General features: G+C 36.2%; 1 protein-coding gene across 1 annotated transcript; it reads left to right on the top strand.

Annotated features, from left to right (window-relative positions):
- Positions 1-8,494: 8,494 nt before the first annotated feature.
- Positions 8,495-22,834, top strand: LOC105797145 (histone-lysine N-methyltransferase ASHH2). The gene is made up of 19 exons (XM_012627078.2): positions 8,495-8,667; positions 8,818-8,872; positions 9,052-12,802; positions 12,995-13,199; positions 14,271-14,440; positions 14,562-14,641; positions 15,608-15,739; positions 15,870-15,986; positions 16,747-16,839; positions 17,337-17,414; positions 17,848-17,904; positions 18,702-19,479; positions 19,558-19,613; positions 19,828-19,907; positions 20,008-20,090; positions 20,194-20,273; positions 21,116-21,195; positions 21,288-21,333; positions 21,450-22,834. The coding sequence occupies exons 3-19, from the start codon at positions 9,106-9,108 to the stop codon at positions 22,602-22,604; spliced, it is 6,987 nt and encodes a 2,328-aa protein (XP_012482532.2). The 5' UTR covers positions 8,495-8,667; positions 8,818-8,872; positions 9,052-9,105; the 3' UTR covers positions 22,605-22,834.
- The last annotated feature ends 1,128 nt before the right edge of the window (positions 22,835-23,962 follow it).

Below are 23,962 nucleotides of genomic sequence, written 5' to 3'. Positions count from 1 at the left end.
CGAAATGATACTCAATAATGCAGTTGTAATCCTTAAGCAGTTCAATCCATCTATGCGGCCTAAGGTTTAAATCCTTCTGGATAAAGATATACTTAAAGGCTCTTGTGATTAGTGTAAATAATACACCTCTCACCATACAAATAATGCCTCCAAATTTTTAAGGTAAAGACAACAGCAACTAACTTGAGATAATGTGTCGAATAATTTCCCTCATGTGACTTAAGCTATCGAGATGCATAAGCCACTACCTTACCATCTTGCATCAAAATACATCCCAAACTAATGTGCAACGTATCACTGTATACCACGAACTCCTTACCAGATTCAGCCTCTATCAGAATAGGAGCCTGAATCAAAATAGATTTAAACTTCTCAAAGCTTGATTGTTAATCATCAGTCCAGACAAAAGGGGCATTCTTATGCAACAACTTAGATAGATGAGCTGCAATTAACGAGAATCCCTCGAAAAATATTCGATAATAGCCCGCAATGCCTAGAAAACCACAGATCTTAGAAACATTCCTAGGCTATTTCCAATCAAGCACAGCCTCAATCTTTCTAGGATCAACTCATATCCCCTCCGTAGAAACCATATGCCCCAAAAAAGTTACTTCCCTTAACTAGAATTCACACTTGCTCAACTTAACATAGAGTTGTTTCTCTCAAAGTATCTGAAGGACTACTCTAAGATGTTTATTATGATCATCTTTGGTCTTAGAGTATACCTGAATGTCATCAATAAAGACCACGATGAACTGATCAAAAAAGGTTAGAAAACTCGGTTCATCATATCTATGAATATTGCCGAAGCATTCGTCAAACCAAAGGGCATGATTAGGAACTAAAAGTAGTCTTATGAACATCAACATCCTTAACTCTAAGTTGATGGTACCCAGAACGGAGATTTATCTTTGAAAACATCGAAACCCCACAAAACTAATCAAACAAGTCATCGATCCTCAGAAGTGGGTACTTATTATTCACTGTTAACTTATTTAACTGACGGTAGTCAATACATATCCTCATAGTACCATCCTTTTTCTTTACAAACAAAATCGGTGCCTCCTACAGAGACATACTAGGACAAATGAACCCACAATTAAGAAGTTCCTGAAGCTGAGGCTTTAATTCCATAAGCTCATTCGGTGTCATACGATAAAGAGCGATGAACACCGGAGCTGTACCTGACAGAAGCTCAATACCAAACTCGACTTCCCAATCTGAAGCTAAACCTGGTAACTTCTCAGGAAAAACATCCAAAAATTCTTTAATCGTTTGGATGTTCCCAACAGACGAACCCACAGAAGTCGAATCACTCCCAAAAGCCAAGTGCGCTTCACACTCTTTCCGAACTAGTTTATCAACCACAAGAGCGAAAATCACATTGGATAAGTAATCACGTCGCTCGCTAATCACAACCACATCCGCATCATTCTCAGATCTTAAAACCACTCTCTTAGTAGCACAATCCAAATTAGCTCGATGCTCCACAAGCTAGTCTATACCCAGAATCAGATCAAATTCTCCAAACGGTAATTCTATTAGATTAGTCAGAAATACAACCCATTGTACCTCCAACGGTACATTCCTATACAGTCTATTATCCCAAACAGATTGGCCCAATGAGCTGAGTATAGTAATCTCAATAGATGTGCTCTAAATCAAAACCCTCAAGCTTACAGAAATAAATCTAGCTACATATGAATGTGTTGAACCTATGTATATCAGTGTAAAATAAGGGGCATCATAAATAAAGAACGTACCTGTAATCACATCAACGATATCTCTATCCTCACGATGTGTAGCAGTATAAACCAATGTAGACTGCCTTGCTTCAGTCTGATTAGCACCTCTACTCGGTGCTCTCTGCCCCCTACCTATACCATTACGACCCTTGGCCGAACCATGGCCCCTAAGCGGCTGCTGAACTGTCAGCTGAGGCTAAACAAATCCCAGAGCTGGAGTTTGCATCTGATCAGAACACTGTAGGTAATCTCTAATACGGTACTCCATCGACCCACACTATAGACACGCTTCCAACCTCCTCCAACACTCGCCCAAATGATGTTTACCACAGTTTCTACACGGCTGACCCATAGTAGGAGCAACTGGAACCCCAAATCTTGAAGGCCCATCAGATTTGACCCGTGAACAAAACTAGAGGGCTCTAAATCTCTCTTATTATTACCTCTCTCTCAGTCCCTATTCTCGTGCTCAACACGCTTAACCTCCTCAGAGATCTTCACCTTATCCACCAAGACAGCGAATTCCTACTCCCTCTGCGAAGCTATTAAGACTCTCAGATTACCCCTTAAACCATACTCAAAATGAACACATTTATTATACTCAGTCGCCACCATCCCACAACCATAATGACTCAATCTAAAAAATTCGACCTCATACTCGGCCACAGTTCTATCCCCCTAAGTGAGATTTATAAACTAGCGTTTATGAGCATCTACGTAACTTGCCCTCACATATTTACTCTGGAAGGTGGTCTTAAAATATTCCCAAGTAATCCAATCTGGTTGAGTACCCTCCCCAACTGTTAACCACTACTGATACGCCTCATCGCGAACTAGAGATACTGCACCCTTCAATTTCTACTCAGGGGTGCATTTGATATCATTCATTATCCTCTCAATGGCCTCAAACCAGTATTCAGCCACAGTCGGGGCAACTCTAGTGGCACCCCTAAATAGCTCAATACTATTAGACCAGAGTCGTTCAGTTACCAACCCGCAGCTCTCAAAACTAGAATGGGGCTCAATGACCCTTTCCAATACTCTAAACATGGCTTAGGACAATGTATCGTCCCCAGTCGAGTAACTTTGAGACTCGATCTTAGCAGTAGGTGTAGCTAGTGTCTCACTCGTATCCAGATTGGACATACTGCCCATCAAGGACTATTGACTCGAGTTCCTCTATGGCACCTGCCACGTCCACGAGTACCACGACCATGAGCACTCATCGTATTATCAGATTATCTACATTACGAAGTTTTATGTATCAATTTTAGTATTTATTAGTAAGTACATTTTATGTTTCAAATAATTATTAGAAGTAGTTTCGGAAATTTTAGAAATTTTCATTCTCTAACTAACTCAGTGCAGTTTTAATCGTTTAAGAGTATTCTAACTAAATGATTTCTAAGTTAGAAGTACTTACAGTTTCAGCACCGGAGACTCGGTGTTCCACAAACTTACTTTTCAAATTTAAAAATAAACTTTACTCAGAAAATAATTTTTACAAATATAATTTTGAACCCAAAATTTTCACAGCTCGAGTTTTGTAAATTGGCTCTGATACCACTAAATGTAACCTCTTAAACTCGGTCTAGATGTTATCACTAAATCTGGAAATGTTACGAAGAAAAGTTATAAATTTGACTTTTTCTATATGAAGCCATCATATATATTTGTTACCAAAAGAGTCTACTTTATTTAAAATCGTATTGTTATACTTATTAATTAAAACCGTTAATTGTTTATATTTTTCAGAATAAATCAAATAATTTACAGCAGAAGTTCTTAAGACGTTATATTTTAGAAAATCGAGTTTGTTTTCTTGAAAATGATTGATTGCATAAAATAGTTGTTTTCGTAAAATCATTTTATCAAACATCATGCTAGAAATCCAAAATTAAATTCCAAATCCAAAATAAAACCCAAAAGTCTAGAGAGTATTTACAAAACTCTTAACCCAGAATTCTAACTAAGTTTAATTTAAGTAAAAGTAGTTTACGGAAGAATGGACGTAATCGAGCTTTTATCGTACCAGCCCACGTAAATCTGAGGGTTACTTGAATATGACAGACAAACAGAGAGTGAGTTTTATAATTCAGTGTGTAAGTAACAGAAACAAAATCACAGACTGAATACACAATAGAACAGTTATTGACAAATGTCTCATGCAAAATATGAGTCACATACAAATTACAATCTACCCCCATCCGCTACACACCATCTCCGACCATCCCAACACACCATGTGGGGTATAAAATGTCCACCCATCCCTACACACTACTTAGTGTCCTTACTACATTTTTTAGAAAAAATCGCAGCAGTGCTACCAGTAAAATGGCTAGTTAATGCCTCACACATAACACTTTCTCCACATAAAACATAACCCGCCCCATAGCCAGATAAAATAGAATACCAGATATATTAGATTAATAGAAACTAGAATATATATATCATGCATGCTCATATAATAGATATTGAACATGCTCATACAAAACAGATCAAACATATTGCATCACATTATATGCATTTAGACATTATTTACGTCGATTTCATACTAACAAAATAGCAAATTTCATGCTTTAAGGCTTATATAACACATACCGACCTACAGAAGGCCCACAATTGATCCGGACGACATGTACTTCATTAGGGAAAAAATTAGAAACTTCGGCCTACATGCCCAAAATACCCTTACCCATGTGGCCCACATGGCCCAAAATAACCTAGACCATGTGTCACACACGGCCTATTATACGACCGTGTGGCATCGATAGGCCCCAATTTTGGCTTTCACCGTTTGTTGTTTATCAAGTATCTCGTTACACACCTGATTTGATTTCGTCACCACAGCATCCAATGAGTAAAAAATACCTAACAATCGACAATAAAACGCTCAGAATCAATCTCAATTCCTCAATTTCTATCGAGTAACCACTCGATTACAACGTAACTATACATAATTCCATCTAAAAGATTGCATTCATAACCTTTCAAGAACTTACCGACGTTCATGACAGCCCCTAATCTCTAATTCGCAACAGGAGAATCTCAGACTCCTTGAATGTCACCTAGCAACAATGATACACAAAGTCAATTTATGCTTCAAATAGAGTACTAAAACATTAACAAAGATTCCTACCAAATCCACAGAAAATCTTTACTTACAACATTTACTAACACTACCCGGATAAATCGAGTTACAAAAGAAATGAAGAAGATTCCCAACACCATGCAAGAGCACAATTAAAATTAAACCGAGGTAAGAAACACCACTAATTGAAGGAGATAACGAAGAACGAAGAACAATCAAAAGAAAAGGGAAAAGACGATGAAGAAGAAAGAACTGACGTAAGAGAAAAAATAGAAACGTGGGAAAATAGAGATGTTGGGAAAAATAATAAAATAAAAAGATAAAACCAACCCTCTTCAAATCCTCAACTAACAGATTTGCTTACCCAATTTCACTTTAATCTAACTACCTCTTTACAGGCCACAACAATTCCTTAACAAAAAGATAACACCCTCTCGCTCAGATCAAGTCTCAAACCCAAGACCTCAAACACACTCCCACATCACTTAACCATTGTAACAAGCACTTAATCATGAAAGAAATTAACACACCAAAACTTAAGACTTTTGGGATGTTACAATTCCACTATTGTGAATTGTGCTACATATTGCAGAAGTCGTATACCCAAGGCACCAGCTTTCAGTTCCTTATCTTTTTAAACGCAGACTTTTTTACTTACATCAAAATATACGAGTCACACATACATAGTTTATTATCCACTCAAGACTAAGGTATGTCATACTATGAACATCAAAAGTGAATAAATCTATAAATAGATTTAGGATTTATTCTACTTAGGTCCTGTCCAATGTACTATCAATCCAATCAGTCACATCTATGTCTCTATCTTCTGGAAATCATCTACTCTGATGCTCAAGACTAAGTATCTCCCAAATTAGATTTAATAGAAGACATATTAGTCTTTCAATTAGTTTGCTTATTTCCAATTAAACTAAGAACATGTTTATAATCATCTACTAATACAAGCTATCTTTCCATATTACGATTTGATCACATAATACCACTTAGTTTTAGTTAAACATTAGATAACCAATGAACTAATATTTGCTTTCATTTTGCTTTATGTAAAAACTATTGAGGATAATATATAAAGGGTATTAATGTAAATTATGGATAATTTTATTAAACTAATTTGTTCAAAAAATAAAAGTATACAAATGAATATACTACACTTAGGGCATTAGATCTAACAATTTATTCAAAGGTATATTCATTATAATTGAACTTCATGATAGTTTTATTCAACACTTTAACACAACTTAATGAAAATATAATTTATTTTAAACTTTATATCTAGATCTTTATACTCTTACTTAGTCATTTAACTTTTATATTCGTAATTCTATTAGACATAATTCACACCTTGTTATTAACTATCGCCAATGTAGCATAAGATCTCAACATGACAATATCATTAGAATCATCTAAGCTTATTATATTTTTATTTTAATCCAATTTTAACAATTAGAACCATTAACTCATGTCCTTTGTTCATTTGTTACTGTTTATAATCTTGGTTTGCATAATATACATCACACTTTCAACTTTTGAACTAACACTTATTAAGTATGTATACGTTCAACAAGCATATAACATAACCCATATAACATTATACACCCGTTTATTCATAATTATAATACTTATTCACACGACAAATAGTCTAACCATGCATTTTTCAGTACCAAGTCATCAAAAGCTCGATATCATTATCCTTTCTTGAGTATCCATTACCTTTACATATCTCTAACATCATATCTTTGTAAAACACTAGGGAACAGTGTTTACGTGTTTTTCATCAATCACTTCTCATCCTCAAGGGAAAATTATAAATTATATTTCACCCACAGGGTATTAATAAACATAATACTTATATTAACATCTCAATCTATATAAACAATTTAAAAATAGACACAACATCCAAACTTAGCTTGGTATTGGCACCAATCACGACATGTACCTTTAGACTCAATTACAGGGTCTGGTTTAGTCCATGAATCGACTAAACTCTAGGTCTGATATCACTAAATGTAACACCCCACACTTGACTCAATCGCTGGATCCGGATGCATGATACCACATTACGTTGTCGAAGCAACTCAAGCTATCTCATTACATAATCATAAAATTTAAATCATACTTGTCATTAAAATCAATTTAATCATCAATCATACTCACACATATACATTCACAATGTTTAAGATTCAATTTATCATGTTATGGGGTTATGTAGGGTCAAATTTAAAGTTACAACTTGATTCCAAACTCAACTATCAAATTTCTATGTTATGTCTCGAGATAGATGACTCCTTGTCTCGAGATAGGCTTCATTTTATTTTAGGTATTTTTTTCCAAATTTAATTTGTCTCAAGATATTATAAATTATGTCTTGAGGTATGTCCCTTATGTCTCGAGGCTAGGTCTTGAGACCAACCTCCTCTGTTTTCTTATTTTAGCTTAGATATTTGAATGTCTCGAGACAAGGGGTTATTGTTTTGAGACTTGTAATAGGACAAAACTTATTTGGCTTCGATGTTTTCTTGTCTCGAGATAAAGGCAAAGACCACTTTGTCTTGAGACAAAGACAAAGACCACTTTGTCTCGAGACTATTTAGATAAAGTCTCAAGATATTAAACATATAGCCAGACAATAAAGTAAATTTTATTTTTATGGTATCGAGACATATTCATGTTGTCTTGAGACTCATTGGTAAAATGACCAAAATGCAGATTTTCAAGAGTTTAAACCTTACAAAAAGATACCTTAAATGTATCTAAACTTTACCTCAATGCAAGATCATCATTTTAACACATATAAACACAACAAAAACATCATCAAATCATAACTATCAATGTATTATTGCCTAACCAACTAGTTCACATATTCAAACGTATATAATCTAGCATAATTATCTGCTAATTCAAAGGATGACATTCACTTTTATAACTCTTTTAGGTCAAATACTAAATATACCAGAATGCAAATTCAACACCAAAAGAGATAATAGGAAGTATCCTGAACTAAGTTGTTGAGTGGGATTCTTGACTACTTTAAATTAACGTCTACTCTAGTTTATTCACAATTAAGCATAAAAACATTTAAAATTTGCTTAAAACACTAAAATGCATCACTAACCCTAGTATCCAAAAATTATTTAAAACACTCTAAAATTTAATATTTTCACTTTAAAACAAGCTAAATAAAATGTGAAATGTACTAAAATTTATAAATCAAATTTCTACCCATCAATTAGACTTGCCCTAACCATTACTTGCTCCTTTGCTTAAGCTAATGTAAAGGGAAAAGAAACTCTAATTCATTTACTGTGAAATAAATTTGAGTATTTTTAATCTAAAATAAAATACTACAAGTAGTAAATAAAATGTCAAATTTGTACTTTGATCACCAAACTTTATTAATATTCTTATTCACACCCAAAAAGAAAAAAAAAATCGTCTGAACACATTTTCCATCAAAAACAGATATATAATCAGAAAAAAAATTTTAAAAAAACAAAATTGTAATAGGAAATGGCAACAACACCCATGAGAAATACACGTGTCAAATGGGAGAGCATAAAGTATCGGTGTCCTAATCAAACTCGGCTTACAAATTAAAGAAGGAAAGGTCAAAATTGATATTTTAATATCTCATCTTCCTTTCCTTCTTTCTTTTTTTCCCTTTTTTTTTCCTTCTCAATTTTTCTCTCTCATATTCCTTTCTCCCAAACAGGTTTATAAAAAAAATATTCTTTTTTTAATAAAAATAAAAAGATATAAAAACGACCTTTTTCTTCCTTCTTCAACGGCCTCGTTCCTCTTCTCTCTAACAAAGTATTTTTTCTCTTTTTACTTTTTTTGTTGAATTTAATTTTTTCTTCGTGGTTAATTATTTCAATGCATTATCCTTTTATTATTATTATTTTTTTGGGATATATGCATTAGTGTTTAGATTCTGAGATGATGGGTTTTTCGATTGTGCAGAGAAAGGGATTCTAGGGTTTTCTCCGAGGTTCTTCCCAGAGAGAGCTTTGATAAGGTAATGTTTTTAGTTGTTATTTTTTTATTAAGGTTTTATTGGGAACGATATGATTAAAAGGGAGCTAGGGATTCGTTGGCGGTGAATTTGAGGTTGCATTGTATTGGTGAAGGGGGATGTGCTTGATTTTGATTATTGGGTCAAACTTTTTTTTTCCTTTTTTTTCACTTCTTATGTAGGTTTGGAGTAATGAGTTTGCAGCATTGTTGATAATTTGTTTGGAAACAACTGAGATGGGTTCGTGTGGGAATATGACTTTTGTTAACGAACCTTCGCGTGAAGTTGCTTCTGCTGCTGCCGAGCAACATTTGTGCTCTGAGTCAATGGGGAAACTTGTCTCTGAGCAACGGGCTTGCGTTGTGATTGATTCTAATGGGGACTATGCTAGTGAACCGGGTGAAGATGAAAACAGTGCTTGCAAAAGGTCTGGGGATATTGATTGCAAAGTTGGAATAAAGGGTGAGGCCCAAATTGTTGGTTCTGGTACGAAGGGCTTGATGGGTGGTGAATGTTGTGAAAACTCAGTTTGTTTGAAGAAAAATGGGGGTGAAATTGCTGATGCTTCTTGTTCAAAAGCATTGGTGGGTGATATGTGCGGTGATAGTGTGGTTTGTTTGGAAAATAATCAGGGTGACCTTATGGGTGATTCTGGCTTGAAGGAATTGATGGGCAATGCGAATGATGATACTGTGGTTTGTTTGAAAGATCAGGGTGAAAGTATGAATGATTCTGATTCAAAGGAATTGATGGATGATAGGTGCAGGGATTGTATAGTATACTCAATTGAAAATCAAGGTGAAAAAGAGGATGGTTCTTTTCCACTTGACTTGAGGAGTGATACATATCGTGATAGTACAGTTTGCTCCATTGGAAATCAGGGTGAGAATGTAGATGGTGCTGGCTCGAAGGAATTGATTGTTGATATATGTGGTGATGCTATGGTTTGTTTAAATGATAATCAAGGTGAAAATCCAGATTGCTCTGGGCCAGAGGAATTGATGGGTTATGTTGATAATACAGGTTATTCAAATGAAATTCAGTGTAAAAATGTAGATTCTGGTTTGAATGAACTGAAGGGTGATAGGATCAGTGATCATGGGGTTGGTTTGAATGAAAATCAGGATGATGTTGACATTCATGATTCAGTAACTGATGTGTGCCTGGAAAAAAGTGGACCTTCTGGAGAGGATGGTACAAATGCTGCTAAAGGATCACTAGGCTTGTCTCAGGACAAAAACACTGCTGCTTTGAGCGGTGGCATAGAGATTTCTACTAACTGTGAAGATCAGATGAAGGGTGACAATGAAAATGTGGTTGGTTTGATGTTAAAAGAATGTATGGGCAATAACCAAGGTAGGATTTGTTTGACTGGGAATATGGGTATAGATGATCATCTCGACTCAGAAAATGATGTTTCACAGGATGGGGAAATGCCAATAGAACTGAACACAATGTCTACTTCACCTAAAAGTTCCGTTAAACTGGATAAGCAGGATGACGATGAGAGGGTCAATGGTTCCATTCTTCAAAGGATTTTGGAATATGGGGAAATGAAGTTTGAAGAGAAAAGTGATGCAGTAGAGAGGAAAGGGACTGATGTTCTGAACCAAATATTGCTTTCAGAGAACTTTAAAGGGCCCTTTGAGTTAATAGATGCAACTGGTGAACACAAGAGTAAGGATGGTATGAGTACCTATTGTTCCTCTTCGGAAGTAGCTATGGAAGAAAAACGAGAGGTATTAACTGAGGTTGAGGCTAATATTTGCAACCAAATGTCATCTATTCAGGGTAGTCACTTGGCTTCAACATCAATAGGCATTGGTGATTGCAGGAGTGATTGTCCCCGACAAAATGACCTGAAGGATAGTAACACTATCGTGGGTCCTTCTCTAGATGGGGAAAGTGGTGCTTCACCCATGATAGAATCTGATACATGCGGCAAGATATCTACTTCATGTTGTGTTGAGACAATTTCCAACTTACAACAAACAGGTGATTCAGTGGGTAGTTGTGATGGGCATAGCCAGAAAGATGATCTCAGTAGCAGTGGTCTCTCATTGGAAAGATTTCCTAAACCTGTGGAAACTAAAAGTACTGATGATTTATGCATTGAGTTGCTAGCTTCAAGGAGATTATTTGACACACAGAAGAATGCACAAACTGTTGGTAATGATATTAGTGATTCGTCAGGAGATGGTGTTGCAGAGGTTTCCGAGGGGAGGACTGATTTTCTTGCATATACAAAGGCTGAGACTTCCAGTGAAATAATAATAAATGCCAAAGGAAAGGCCTGCAACTCGAACAGGGATTCTTTTGAGCAAGGTGCAAACTGTCTTTGTGATAAATCAACTTCTTTGTCATGTCAGCCTGTTGATGTTGTTGACAATGGCTTGTCTGGTCGGTTGGATCCACAAGATCTTTTGGCAAAGGATGCATGTGCTGCAATTAGTTCTAGCAGTTCAATTGACTGTTCTGGACAAAGAGAAAATGAAGGGAAGGATATCATCAAGGCTGATTGTGTTTTAGAAACTAAAAATTGTCCAACCACATCTTCCTCTTCTCGAAAGGGCAGACAGAAAGGTAAATCAAGCCGAAAGACTCCTGCCAAAAGGGGTGCTAGAAACTGCAGTAGCACAAAGCTGCGTCACCCACACGAAAGTATGGAATTCCTTTTCAAAGCTACAAGAAGGAAGAGAAGCTGTTCATCAAAACCAGCTCGTTCTTCCATTTGGGGATTGTTCAGTAACATTGCCAAATTTATTGAGCCATGTCCTGATCCTTCATGTAATGAAGTGCAGAATCGAAAACCTTCTAAAGCTAGGGGTGGACGAGGAAGTGGGAAACGAAGCAAAAACCGAGCTGGTCAAAACAGAAAAGAATCAAGTGGGCTAAGTAGCACTTTAACCAGTTGCCTGCGTCTGAAGATTAAAGTGGGCAAGGAAGTTGCTCCAAGTAATGTGAATACTTTGGTTGCAGAAGTGGTTGATCCATCAGTTCTTATTGGTACTTCTTTTAGTAATTATGGGAAGGAAACCAATTTACAATATCCTACAGTAGCAAATATTGTTGAAGATAAAGTAGAACTGGGTAGTGAAATGCGGTTTCAGTCCAAGGAGGATCAAGAAATGGTGAAAACATGCTCTGATGTTTTTCTTACAGAAGTAAAACTAGCAAATAAGGCTGTCAGGTGTTCTGAAAATCTTGAGAGGTTGTCTGAAGATGCTACAGATAGTTCCCTTATAAGTCAGTCTGATGCAGTTGCTGAAGCATCTCAAGAAGCAATAGAGAACAAGTGTATGGACCCTGGAACTTCACCAGATTCAGAAGTAATCAATACAATTCCTGATGCACAAATTGGGTTAATACACCAAGAAGAGTCGCTTGATACTGTTTTGAATACTTCTGGGGCTTTAGCTTCTCCTAGAGGTGCTAGGACTAGCAAAGGTAGCAAGAGGGGAAAGAAGGATAATCATAGATCTCCTGGTGCAGCCAGCACTAGGAAAGCTAAATCATCTAAGAGTCGCCGAAGCAGAGAAAAAACAACAGGTAATGGACTTGTCTCCATCGAGGCTCTTACTTCATCCTCTGCTGCAAATTCTTCAAGAGAGAATTGGATTGGAGTCCCCAAAGAGGCAACAGAAATGGAAAATAGTATGGATATTAAAGATTGTTGCAGTCCTGATGTTCCAGATACAAAGAACACTAAGCATTTCTCTTCCTCTAATAGTAAGTGTAATCAACTTTCCAAAAGTTCAAGATCTCAGGGAGCAAGCAAGGGAAAATCCAGAGTCTCTCATTCTGTCAAGAGCAGGAAAGCAAAAGGTTCTAAGCGGAGGGGAGATGAGTCGAAGTCAGTAAGTAAGAGCAAAGTAAAGGAGAAATGCTCTGATGAGGAGATTGTAGCCAGAGGAGGAAAGAGCCCAGTAACAGGTACTGGAACTTTAAGGATTTGTGTAACTATTTCTTCCCTCCTCCCCTGTTCTTCTCATCTTATTGTCATAATTAGTCTCTAACAATTTTCACATATCAGTTGTCATTCTTCTTCCTTTCCATTGGGATAAATTGATTCGGAATAGAAGTTGGAGACTGTTTTAACTATTTTTGCAATAGTTGGTGCTGCAGGAAATCAGATTTCAGATGATAATGAGCACTTAAATACCGGAAACAGTATTGAATCTGCAAACATGGTTAATGTTGACTTGGTACCAGATGGTGTCATGGAGCAGCATACACAGCCTGATAATGCTTGGGTGCGTTGTGATGATTGTCATAAATGGCGGCGAATACCAGTTTCACTTGTAAAGTCAATTGATGAGGCGTACCATTGGTATCTATCATTTCATACACCTCTTTATTATCTTAGAATGCAATTTATGTTAAAATTTTTATCAAATGCTGGTGGTTCCATGTTTGTTTTGTTAGCTCTTAAATGTTTGAGAACAGTCAACCACTTGTCCAAACACATCACAAATTTGATTTAGGAAGGATTGCTTGAATAGTCAGTTAATTTATGCTTTTCTCAGCCTGATTCTGGTATGATGATATCTATGCAATTTGGACTTGAATGTCGCTTCCATCCGGGTTCTGAATAGATTTTGGGGGCTGTGTTGCTTCCACAGTAGTGAATCTATGGAAATTGCCTGACCACCTTAATTTCTTTCACAGAAGATTCTAATTGTTGCATGTTACTGCTTATATGTAAGACAAAAGAAGAAAAGTCGCATTTTAATTGAGCTAAATCAGGATGGTTTTAACATCTATGGCTGATGCATTATTATTATTTTTAAAGTAAAAGGAAATATATGAACAGTTACTGTGCATGGTTTCGAGATCTGGTCTCTATTCAATTCATATTTTACTTTGAGCCACTTTATTGGGAAGAAATTGCGTCTCACTGGATTTTTGACTTCCTTTTAAGATTTTAATGGTGGAATCTGTATGAGAGGGATGCTGTTTATCCTATCTCTGTTAAGTCCACTTTTTATCCATGGAAGTCTTCTTTATGATTTCAGGATTCCTTAGCCTTCAGGAGAGGTGTGCAAGACTTACTGACCTCTATTGCTAATTGTTTGTTGTGTTTCTCTTGAGCCTGAGGTGATACGTTATCAACTTGTGGAAACTTAATTGTTCTTCTAATGATCGCAGTCTTCATAGACCATGGCATCTTACTATCTGATTGAATGTTTTATCTTCTGATTGAGCTTGTGTTGCATAATATGTTCTCCATTTCAAGTGTGTTCTCATTTTGTATCTTTTCATAAGCTTAGATACATACAAAACGTAATCTCTTTACTTTCCTCAAGTTTTTGACTTAAGACATTGGTGACTTTTGTCTTGTTGCACTGAGTGAAGCAGTCTGATGTCTTAGAATATTTCTATTTTGTCATTTACTTGGAAGGGTCTGTGGGGACAACGTGGATAAAGCATTTGCTGATTGTTCAATCCCACAAGAGAAGTCCAATGCAGATATTAATGCTGAGTTGGGGATATCTGATGCTGAGGAAGATGGTTGTGATGGTTTCAATTATAAGGAATTGGAAAAGGGATTTGAAACTAAACGTATGACAGGTATAATGTTTTCTATTGATAGCCAAACTGCATGAATGAATTGTAGATAGACGCCGTTTTAGTATAATAATTATTTTCCTTTTTGATCATCCTTTCTTACTCACTTTCCAATTTATTGCAGTGTCGCCACCTTCACATTTTTGGCGTATTGATAGTAACCAATTTTTGCACCGTGGCCGGAAAACTCAAACCATTGATGAGGTCCAACTCTGAGCCTAATTTGATTCCGTTATATATTTACATACTACTGAGTCTGCAGTTGGATTTTTCATCTTGTCAGTATACTCATTCCATTTTGTTGTGATGCTAATAATGATCGGAGGGGCTTCCTCTATTAACTCAATGTGAAAATATAGGTATTACTGTAAGATGCAACATTTCAGTCTTAAGTTCTAACATATGGATGGTGCTTCTGAAGATTATTAACCAACATCAGTTAGAGGATCTGTTAGTCATGGTTCAAAGTAAATGCTACAAACAGGGAGATAATATAAAAAATGCATCTTGCTTGATTATCAAAGGCAGTATGACTTTATCTTGGAGGGGAAGCTTATTAATCTTTTTAGGTCTTTTGATTCTTATTTATTTCCACCTTTTCCTTCCTATAGATTTTATGCTGACATAGTGATTCATGTGATAATATGATGTAGTTTTTATTTTTTGAAACTACATTAATGTATCACATGAGCTCACTATGTCAGCATAAGAACTAATGGATGGGATCCTCTATTGCTTCTTACTTTAAGGGGAGGGGAGGGGTTTGTGGCAGGAAGTATTTCCTATGTTTTAACTACTTCATCACCTTCTTCACTTATTCTTGTTTAATGTCTAGGGCTCTAGGTCTAGGCTACACTACTAAGGTTAGATTTTTTGAATTACTTGATCTCCCCAAGTAAGGCCTTGGTGGTAGAATTTGATCCCATGTCTTGGATAAATAACTTTATAAGTTAAGCTCTCTAACTCCTCTCTTTCCTTGCTTTAATTTTCTTTCAGTGCATCACAAATATTGGCATATAATATAAACTTTAACTGAATTGGAGAAAAGAACAACTTAACTTTTTCTCTCTGATTCCATTCTTTCATTGTCAGATTGATACTTTTGTGGTTATATTGTTTGCTCTTGTGTTTCTTTTTCTGTAATTAACATTTCTGTTAAATTTTAAGCAGATAATGGTTTGCCAGTGCAAACGACCTCCGGACGGTAAGCTTGGTTGTGGGGATGAATGCCTAAATCGGATGTTGAATATTGAATGTGTTCAAGGCACTTGTCCTTGCGGGGACCTCTGTTCAAATCAACAGGTTCTTCACTGTTTTTAGTAGATGACAATATACAATCTTTTTGCAGTATATATTTGGTTGTCTTTGTTTCTAACTTCTAAGAAGACTTCTTTTTAAGAGTATTATTTTCTTCCAAACCTCTATTTTGCAGTTCCAGAATCACAAATATGCGATGATGAAGTGGGACAGATTTGGTAAGAAAGGTTTTGGGCTGAGGATGCTAGAGAATATATCTGCTGGTCATTTCCTTATTGAATACGTTGGAGAGGTAAACACATGATTTGTTTTATAGTACTTTTATGCTTGTTGATCTTGACAGACTTGTTGAACTTATAGTCAAATTCAAGTTATGGCTTTTTTTATATTTCATTTTTGTAATTGTTTAAGTAGATGTTACCTTTATGTAAACCACAGCCATAATGAACACTGTAGTTGAGGCTTCCACCCCTTAATAGACTTTTAGGTAAAAGCACCTAATGTATTGTCAAATGGATTTGCTGAGTAAGCATGCTTAAGGCATTGTTCTGCTGTGTCATGGGTGAGCTTCATTATCTAGTTTATATAATCTATGCACTGTCTGAAGCAGTAAAGTGCAGTAAAGTCTGTTTCTTTTCAACTTTCTTCAATGGGAATTAAGGATTCATATCCTAGAGGAAGGACAAAGTTCGGTGTATCTAGTTATTATTATGATCTCTCAATTATTGTGTCATATGATATCATGTTGACTGTTGGTTTTTTGTGCAAGCCATTTTCCAAATCTGATAGCAAGTTAACCAATTCCTGTCTTACTCAACTGAAACTTTCTCTTATTTTTTATGTATTCAAAAGCTACACTTTTTGTTGTACAAGAAAGAAAGACATAATTGTTGAAGGCCTGTTGTTGTCTGATCCATAATTCATGCATGAAATAATTCTGATTGTCCAGGCACTTGGAGTATAGTGGGGATGTATATTATGCTGACTCTACTTTTGTAGTCACTATATATATGTATAATTATGGGTGGCATTTGAATTATTTGGTTCATCAGGTGCTTGATATGCAAGCTTATGAGGCTCGGCAAAAGGAGTATGCTTCTAGGGGTCAGAGGCATTTCTATTTCATGACATTGAATGGCAGTGAGGTTTGGATGATATCCTTTTCCATTCATATTTTACAAACATAATATGACCATCAACTAGCATACAACACTGGTAGTAAGAAGGCAGTAGCAAGTGAAGAAAGTTTAACCATCTCCTGTCTGTATTTGGTATTGTTAATTTAATTATTAAACGCTTAGTACATGTATGCGTACATAGCTGGAAACATAGTTTTGTGCACTTATTTAAAAAGTAGCTTTTATTTATTCTTCATGATAAACCCTTTTATCACTGAAAGTACTCTCGAGAAACAGAGGATGCTTCCTTGCAGCTTTAGCTTTGCCTTTAAAATTCATGCTTTATATGCCATTGCAGCCCCATGTTTGCTCATAATTGTAATTATCCATTTGTCCTGAATGATATTTTCCTTAGTTTTCTTAGTTTATTTTGTTTATCAATAAAATCCAGTATGTTGTATATTTTTTTGGTCAATTTATTACTTTGATGGTTTGGTCTCAAGGATAGTTTTCCCTTCTTCCAGGTAATAGATGCATATGTAAAGGGAAATCTGGGGCGCTTCATTAACCATAGCTGTGATCCCAATTGTCGTACTGAAAAGGTGATGCCCACCTCCTTTTATAATGCAAGGATATCTCCACTATATGGAACCTATTAAAAGCTAGATTGATAAATTTATTTTGGGGATTTCTGTTACGAACTTTTCTTTTGGAATTTGATTTGCCAAATCTACTATTATCACAGTCATCTTTGCCTTTTTAGGTTTTGTTCGTGAACTGACCATGGCTTTAAACTATTTTTTTATATTAATAATATATCAATATGTTAAGTCAAACTTAGATTATAAGGGTGTAATAAAATTAGCTTCTTGTTTTGCTTTTCTCCCTTGGTGACCTCTGTACCTTTCTATGTCTTTGGGGCTTGTCTCTGTATATCGTTTGGTCAATCATATTTTGATGTTTTCCTTGTTCATGTTTCCTGAATATAAATATGGCTAACCTTGTTTCCGTTGTCTTTATCTTTCTCATGAGCAGTGGATGGTGAATGGTGAAATTTGTATTGGACTGTTTGCATTGAGAGATATAAAAAAGGTAAGTTTGCAGAGCATGTTATTGATGCCAAGCATAATATGGGATCTTGCATTTACTTTTCTTTTTTCTGGTTTGGCTCATACATACAACTTGAATTTCACATAACTGATCTACCGAATTCCTTTAAGTTGAGATAGTTGAGATTTTGAGCTCCTAGTCCAAGTTCTCAAGTCTTAAAAGTTTGAAATTTTTTCTTTTTCCAAACATAAACCCCAAGAATTTAGTTTGTTCAGCGTGACTCCTAAGTTCCCGACAAGCCCTGTTAGTAGATTTCTACCATATATTAGCTGGTTAGCCTTTTATTGAGGCTAATGACTAATTCCTGCTACCATGTTGAGTGGCTGGCAGAATACAAAGATTAATGATAAAATGCCTATTCTAGAGGCACTTCCTCATAACAAGACAAAATACTTAATTAGCGAGTTGAGAAACATTAAGTTGATCAGTAAACTTCATAGTAGCCACGCATGATTCATGAATCCCCAATGTCAGAAAATTTAATGCAGTTGCTGTCCTTTCTGCTGAAGATTTAAATAAACCAAAAACAGAGGGGAAAACCTCAATAGTCAAGATAATAGCTTAAGGCTAAACTGGAGCAAGCAGAATCTGATGTTTAGGCAGAGAATTTTTGGAGGGTATAGGGTACATGGACTGAACTTGAAGAAATTGTTATGCCATTTCACAGATACACACACATATATACACGTGTGTGTGTGTGTGTATGTCTGTGTCTTGTCTTCAGTTGCATGAGAAGTCATCTTCGTATATATGTGTGACGAGCTTGGTATATTTGTTAGGGTGAAGAGGTTACATTTGACTACAACTATGTGAGGGTATTTGGAGCTGCTGCAAAAAAATGTCACTGTGGTTCACCTCATTGTCGGGGTTATATAGGTGGTGATCCACTTAGTGCTGAAGTCATTGTTCATGATGATTCAGATGAAGAATCTCCTGAACCGATGATGCTTGAAGATGGTGAAACCTGGACTGGTTTTAAAGATGTTATATCTAGATCAGGTTCCTCTGATGGTGCAGCAATGCAATCTGTGGAGAGTGTAATAACTGATGGTGTACTGAAGCCTGAGAATATGCCAGAAGCTGAGGACTCTGTGAACCGTTCTGCTTCTGCCACATCAGAATTGAACACAGTTGAAACTGAAGATTTGAAGGGAAATTTTCAATTAGCCATTCAGCCAGAAGAAGCTTCGCCTGTGACAATTGCCAGTGAATCTGTTCAGCCAGATGGTACCGAGGAACAGAAGGCTATGAACAAAACCTCATGTTCCATTCAGAAATTAGATGCTTCTCAAGATATGTCAGATAATAGATTATCTTCCGATGTTATTGATGCTAATAAGAAGTCAAAGTCTGATGCTGCAGAAGACAAACAGGTTTCTGCAAAATCACGCCCCCTGATGAAGACTTCTCGTTCATCCAGTTCTATTAAGAAGGGGAAGATTAGTAGTAATTCTCTGAGTGGAAATAAGGTTCAGACAACATCCAACAAATTTCAAGTGTCAACTGTCAAGCCCAGAAAATTCTCGGAAAACTCTAGTACTTGCCGTTTTGAAGCAGGTTAAGAAACCTCTTATCTTTAGAATGAGATGTTTGTAAATTTTCATTTTACTGATACATACAATTGGATGCTTGCAGTGGAGGAGAAACTTAATGAGTTGCTGGATTCTGAGGGGGGAATAACAAAACGAAAGGTTAGTGGTGAAGTTTTTAAATTAGCATTTTTTTTTCTTTTTTCTTTTCATCATTTTTACTAGCTTGCTCTCTGCTTTGGCATCTCTTCTAGTCATACTAAGATGATACTTATTTTAATGAGGAAATTATGTGGATTTTCTTGTATTGCATCATGCTTCTTTATTTCTGAATTTTATACCTGATAATTTCATTGTACATTTTCATTTGTGACAGGATGCTTCTAAAGGCTACTTGAAGCTTCTGCTTCTCACAGCTACTTCCGGTGATAGTGGCGGTGGTGAAGCAATTCAAAGGTCAATTTAGTTTCTCTTATTTTAGATACCTTAATAACATTATACTTTGTGCACATTATGTAAGTTTCCAGTCTCTGATTCTGGCTTTCTCCTTGTGCAGCAATCGAGAGCTTTCAATGATTCTTGATGCACTTTTAAAAACAAAATCCGGACATGTGCTGACCGATATAATTAACAAGAATGGTATTCTTTCCTAACTTTTGCCGCACATCATCCAATTATGGGTACTTCACTGCAGTTGCGTCTCTGTTGGCTTGCAAATAATGGCTGTTGCTTTGGTTTTCAGGTTTGCAGATGCTACACAACATAATGAAGAAATACAGAAAGGACTTTAAAAAGATCCCTATTCTTCGGAAGCTTCTAAAGGTGCAGTGTGGAAACTGTGTTGTTGCATTGTTATTTTGTGGTGATTATATAATGATATTTGCGAATATGCTATGCATGCCATTTCTAGTATTGCTTCTTGGAATTTAAGGTGCATCATAATATTTGAATTGAATGGTAGTAAAAAGGATGTACTCCCCTTTTCCTATTTTCAGGGAAAAAATATCGAGGAAAGCATTCATTATCATGGGTTAAGTGCTTTCCTTCAATGGTTATTTTCAACAGTAGTATTTGCATTTTACTGCTGAATGAAATGGCCTCAATGCTTAAGTAGTTTGCTTTGAAAGAAAACACAGTTTGGCAGCATACGATTCACCTGTAATTCTAAATTAAATGATGATCTGCTGCTGTGCCTGGTTAAGTCGGTGATAGTGCAGACAGATCATCTTTTTAGTTTTCCACCTCTTTTGCATAATTGTCTTTTTTGGATAATCTTCACCTTCATTTGAAGTATAAGGATATTTACTTAAGCAGCTCTTTTAGGACACGGTAAATAGTGCATCCCAAGGGTAAGGTTCCTTTATGTAGGAGGAAAACTTGAAAAAAAAAACAAAAAAAAACAGAGCAATATGAATGCCTTTTGCCTAGTCTGCCACTACCATGGCAGAAAATTTCGCATAAGATTCATTTAGTATATATGTGCTTTTTTGTGCGTGTAAGGATGGTTTGTTTATCTGAATATCTCACTTTTTTGGACAATACAAAAAGCTTGATAATCCAGAAGTTTCAAGCTATGATGATAAAGTGTCATGCGAACTTGAAATTAAATAACAAAATTCTGTGGAAAATATGACAAGACTACAGCTTGCAACTTACTTCTGCAGGTTTTAGAGTATTTGGCAGGCAGGGGAATTCTTACACAGGAGCATATTAATGGAGGTCCTTACTGTGCTGGAAGGGAGAGGTTAGAGAATATAACTGAGTTTTGTTTTGATTGAACATGCTTTTCTGTCTTTTCTGTATCTTTACATGAAAGCCATGCTTTCTCATGCACAGCTTTAGGGAATCGATTCTGTCATTCACAGAGCATGATGACAAACAGGTATTGACCGACAAACATTCTCTTTTATTGTTTAATAGTATAGCTTCTGTAATCTATGGACTAGTCTTCTTTCCTTGGATGTATTTCGGATCTAATTGTTTATACCTGTCTTACAGGTCCATCAAATAGCCCGAAATTTTCGAGATAAGTGGATTCGAAAACCTGTTAGAAAGCTTGGCTACAGGGACAAGGATGAGGGCAGGATGGAGTTTTTTAGGGGTTTGGACTGTAACAGGGTTTCAGCATCTCACAATCATTGGCGTGACCAGGCCATACGATCTACTGAAGCAATTAATTGCATCATGCAATCTGTGGTTGGATCAACTTCATCAGATACTTCCACCCGAGAGGGTGGTTCCTCGTTATCAGTTTGTCTTTCCCAAACCAACAGTACCAGAATTCGCAAGCGGAAAAGCCGCTGGGATCAGCCAGCGGATACAGAGAAAATTGATTCTCAGTCACCAAAGAAACTCGAATGTAGCTTGTTATCTGCTTTAGGTCAAGCAACACCAGATCAGATAGAGAAGATGAACAGTGGGGATAACAAATGCCAAAGTTTTTCCAAAGGTGAAGCTATTAACATTGAGAATGGAAACCAACGCTTTCAGCAGGATGCTCCACCAGGGTTCTCATCTCCTCTCAATGCATCTTTGGTGTCGTCTACTGCTCCATCAACTGCTACAGGTTTCCCTCCACCTAAAGTTGGTCAGTTGAAGTGCCCTGATGTGGTTATTGCTCATCCACAGAAGAGATTCATTTCACGTTTGCCTGTTTCATACGGAATCCCACTGCCCATTTTCCAGCAGACCAGATTACCAGAAGGTGAAAGTCTAGAAAGTTGGGCAATAGCCCCTGGCATTCCTTTCCACCCGTTTCCGCCTTTACCTCCATGTCCCCCCGATAAGAAAGACACTAGACCAGTTTCTGCTGCTCTCTCCACTGGAATTAATGCCGACTCAAAAGAAGGGCAACAGGAGAGCCGTCGACCTTCCACTAGTTGTCCTGATGAGAGCGTTGCAAGCACAGCTGGTGGAAACCACCCAGATTCAGACATTCCAGGTACTGACATCCAACAGACATTGAAAAGAACGAGAGAATCCTCATATGATTTGGGTAGGAAGTACTTCAGACAACAGAAACGAAAAGGACCGCCATGGGATAAATCTGAAAGCTTTGGAAACAACCATACAGGTGAGATATGCTGCATAGATGTAGGAAATATAAACAATGAGCCCCAGAATTCATATTACTCGGATGATATAAACCAGTAGAACTGGAAAGAAGGTCCCAAAGATCTTTTTATCTGGAATCAGTGCCCATCCAAATCAACATTATTGATTTATAGAAAAATTTTCTGAGAACTGGATTTTCTTTCATTTCATACATTTGATGTATTTTCCCTCAATTCTTTGTTTCCTGGGTTTAAGTTCCAGTGGAAATGTGTAACTTTATTCGATTACCAACTTGTGAAGGTAATTAATCTCAGGTTCTTCGTGATTAATGGTGTTTGCCTTCTTGGAGGTGGCATTTTGTGTTCATCTTATTTTGTTTTGGCTTTTCAAGAAAGGATATGGTGTTTGCCAGCTTAGTTTTGCATTCACTATCCATCAGCAGCATTGGACAATCTGTTTCTATATGGCATTGCTTGAATGATCGGTGGATCATTTCATCAAGCTTCGCATTTTCCTCCCCTACTGTTTCAATTGATATTAAATTTATAATCGTTTTAAATGTAATGCAATCAAAAACCCATTCCTAGGAACAATTTAAATCTTGCCTTTGATCCCAATTTGGATTAGGGGTGAGTGTTATTGTACTGCTGGAAGTTATTTCTAATGTCTAAATTCTAAATATATTTAATTTTATATTTTTTTTATTTAATTTATAAAAAATAGTATAAAATATTTTGTAAAATTTCAAATTAAATAAACTCTTATTTCAAAAAAAAACTGTGATTGAAAACATATTAAATAAAATTCAGCACAAGGCGAAGTCAAATATTTGAGTGGAAAACAGGGCAGAGAAAAACCCATCCGTATTTGCAATTTTGCATTGTACACAAATCTATATACATTTTGAGAGTTGATAGAATGCAGACAAATTACATTCATAAATAGATTAATCCAATTGAATTAATAATTGTACAATCAATTGCATAGTTCATTCAATTAGGTTCAGGAAAATATGCATGCACATAATGTGGATATATTAGTGTTACGGGCCAAAGTGTAAAGCCCGTGACCATGGCAGAAGATGCGCCCCATGGAGGTCTATCGATTAAATGGGGAACATTTAACCCACGAGAACTGGCCCGATTCAAAAAACTATTGGAAAAGTCTGTCAGATTGAAGCCAGGTTGACCCGATAATGAAGATATAGCAACTTAGGCTATTTCTAGTAAGTAGGGGAATCATATCTTGTAGATTTGATATGATATGATGTAGTCTTGTAAATCCCTAAAATTAATGGATAGGTTAATCTAGTCCGTCAAAGTAATTAAATCTTGACCGTCGATTTTAAGGGAGCTCAACTATAAATAGAGAGCCTCCCCTTCACTTGTAAATCATTTCATTGTACTTGAATTCTTAAGAGTAATAGAATTCTGAGAGCATTTACTCAAACACCTTGT

This window comes from Gossypium raimondii, chromosome 3 (assembly GCF_025698545.1).
Source record: "Gossypium raimondii isolate GPD5lz chromosome 3, ASM2569854v1, whole genome shotgun sequence".
Lineage (NCBI taxonomy): Eukaryota > Viridiplantae > Streptophyta > Magnoliopsida > Malvales > Malvaceae > Gossypium > Gossypium raimondii.
The sequence above is the reverse complement of the archived record's forward strand: the minus strand, read 5'-3'. Positions and strand labels throughout refer to the sequence as shown.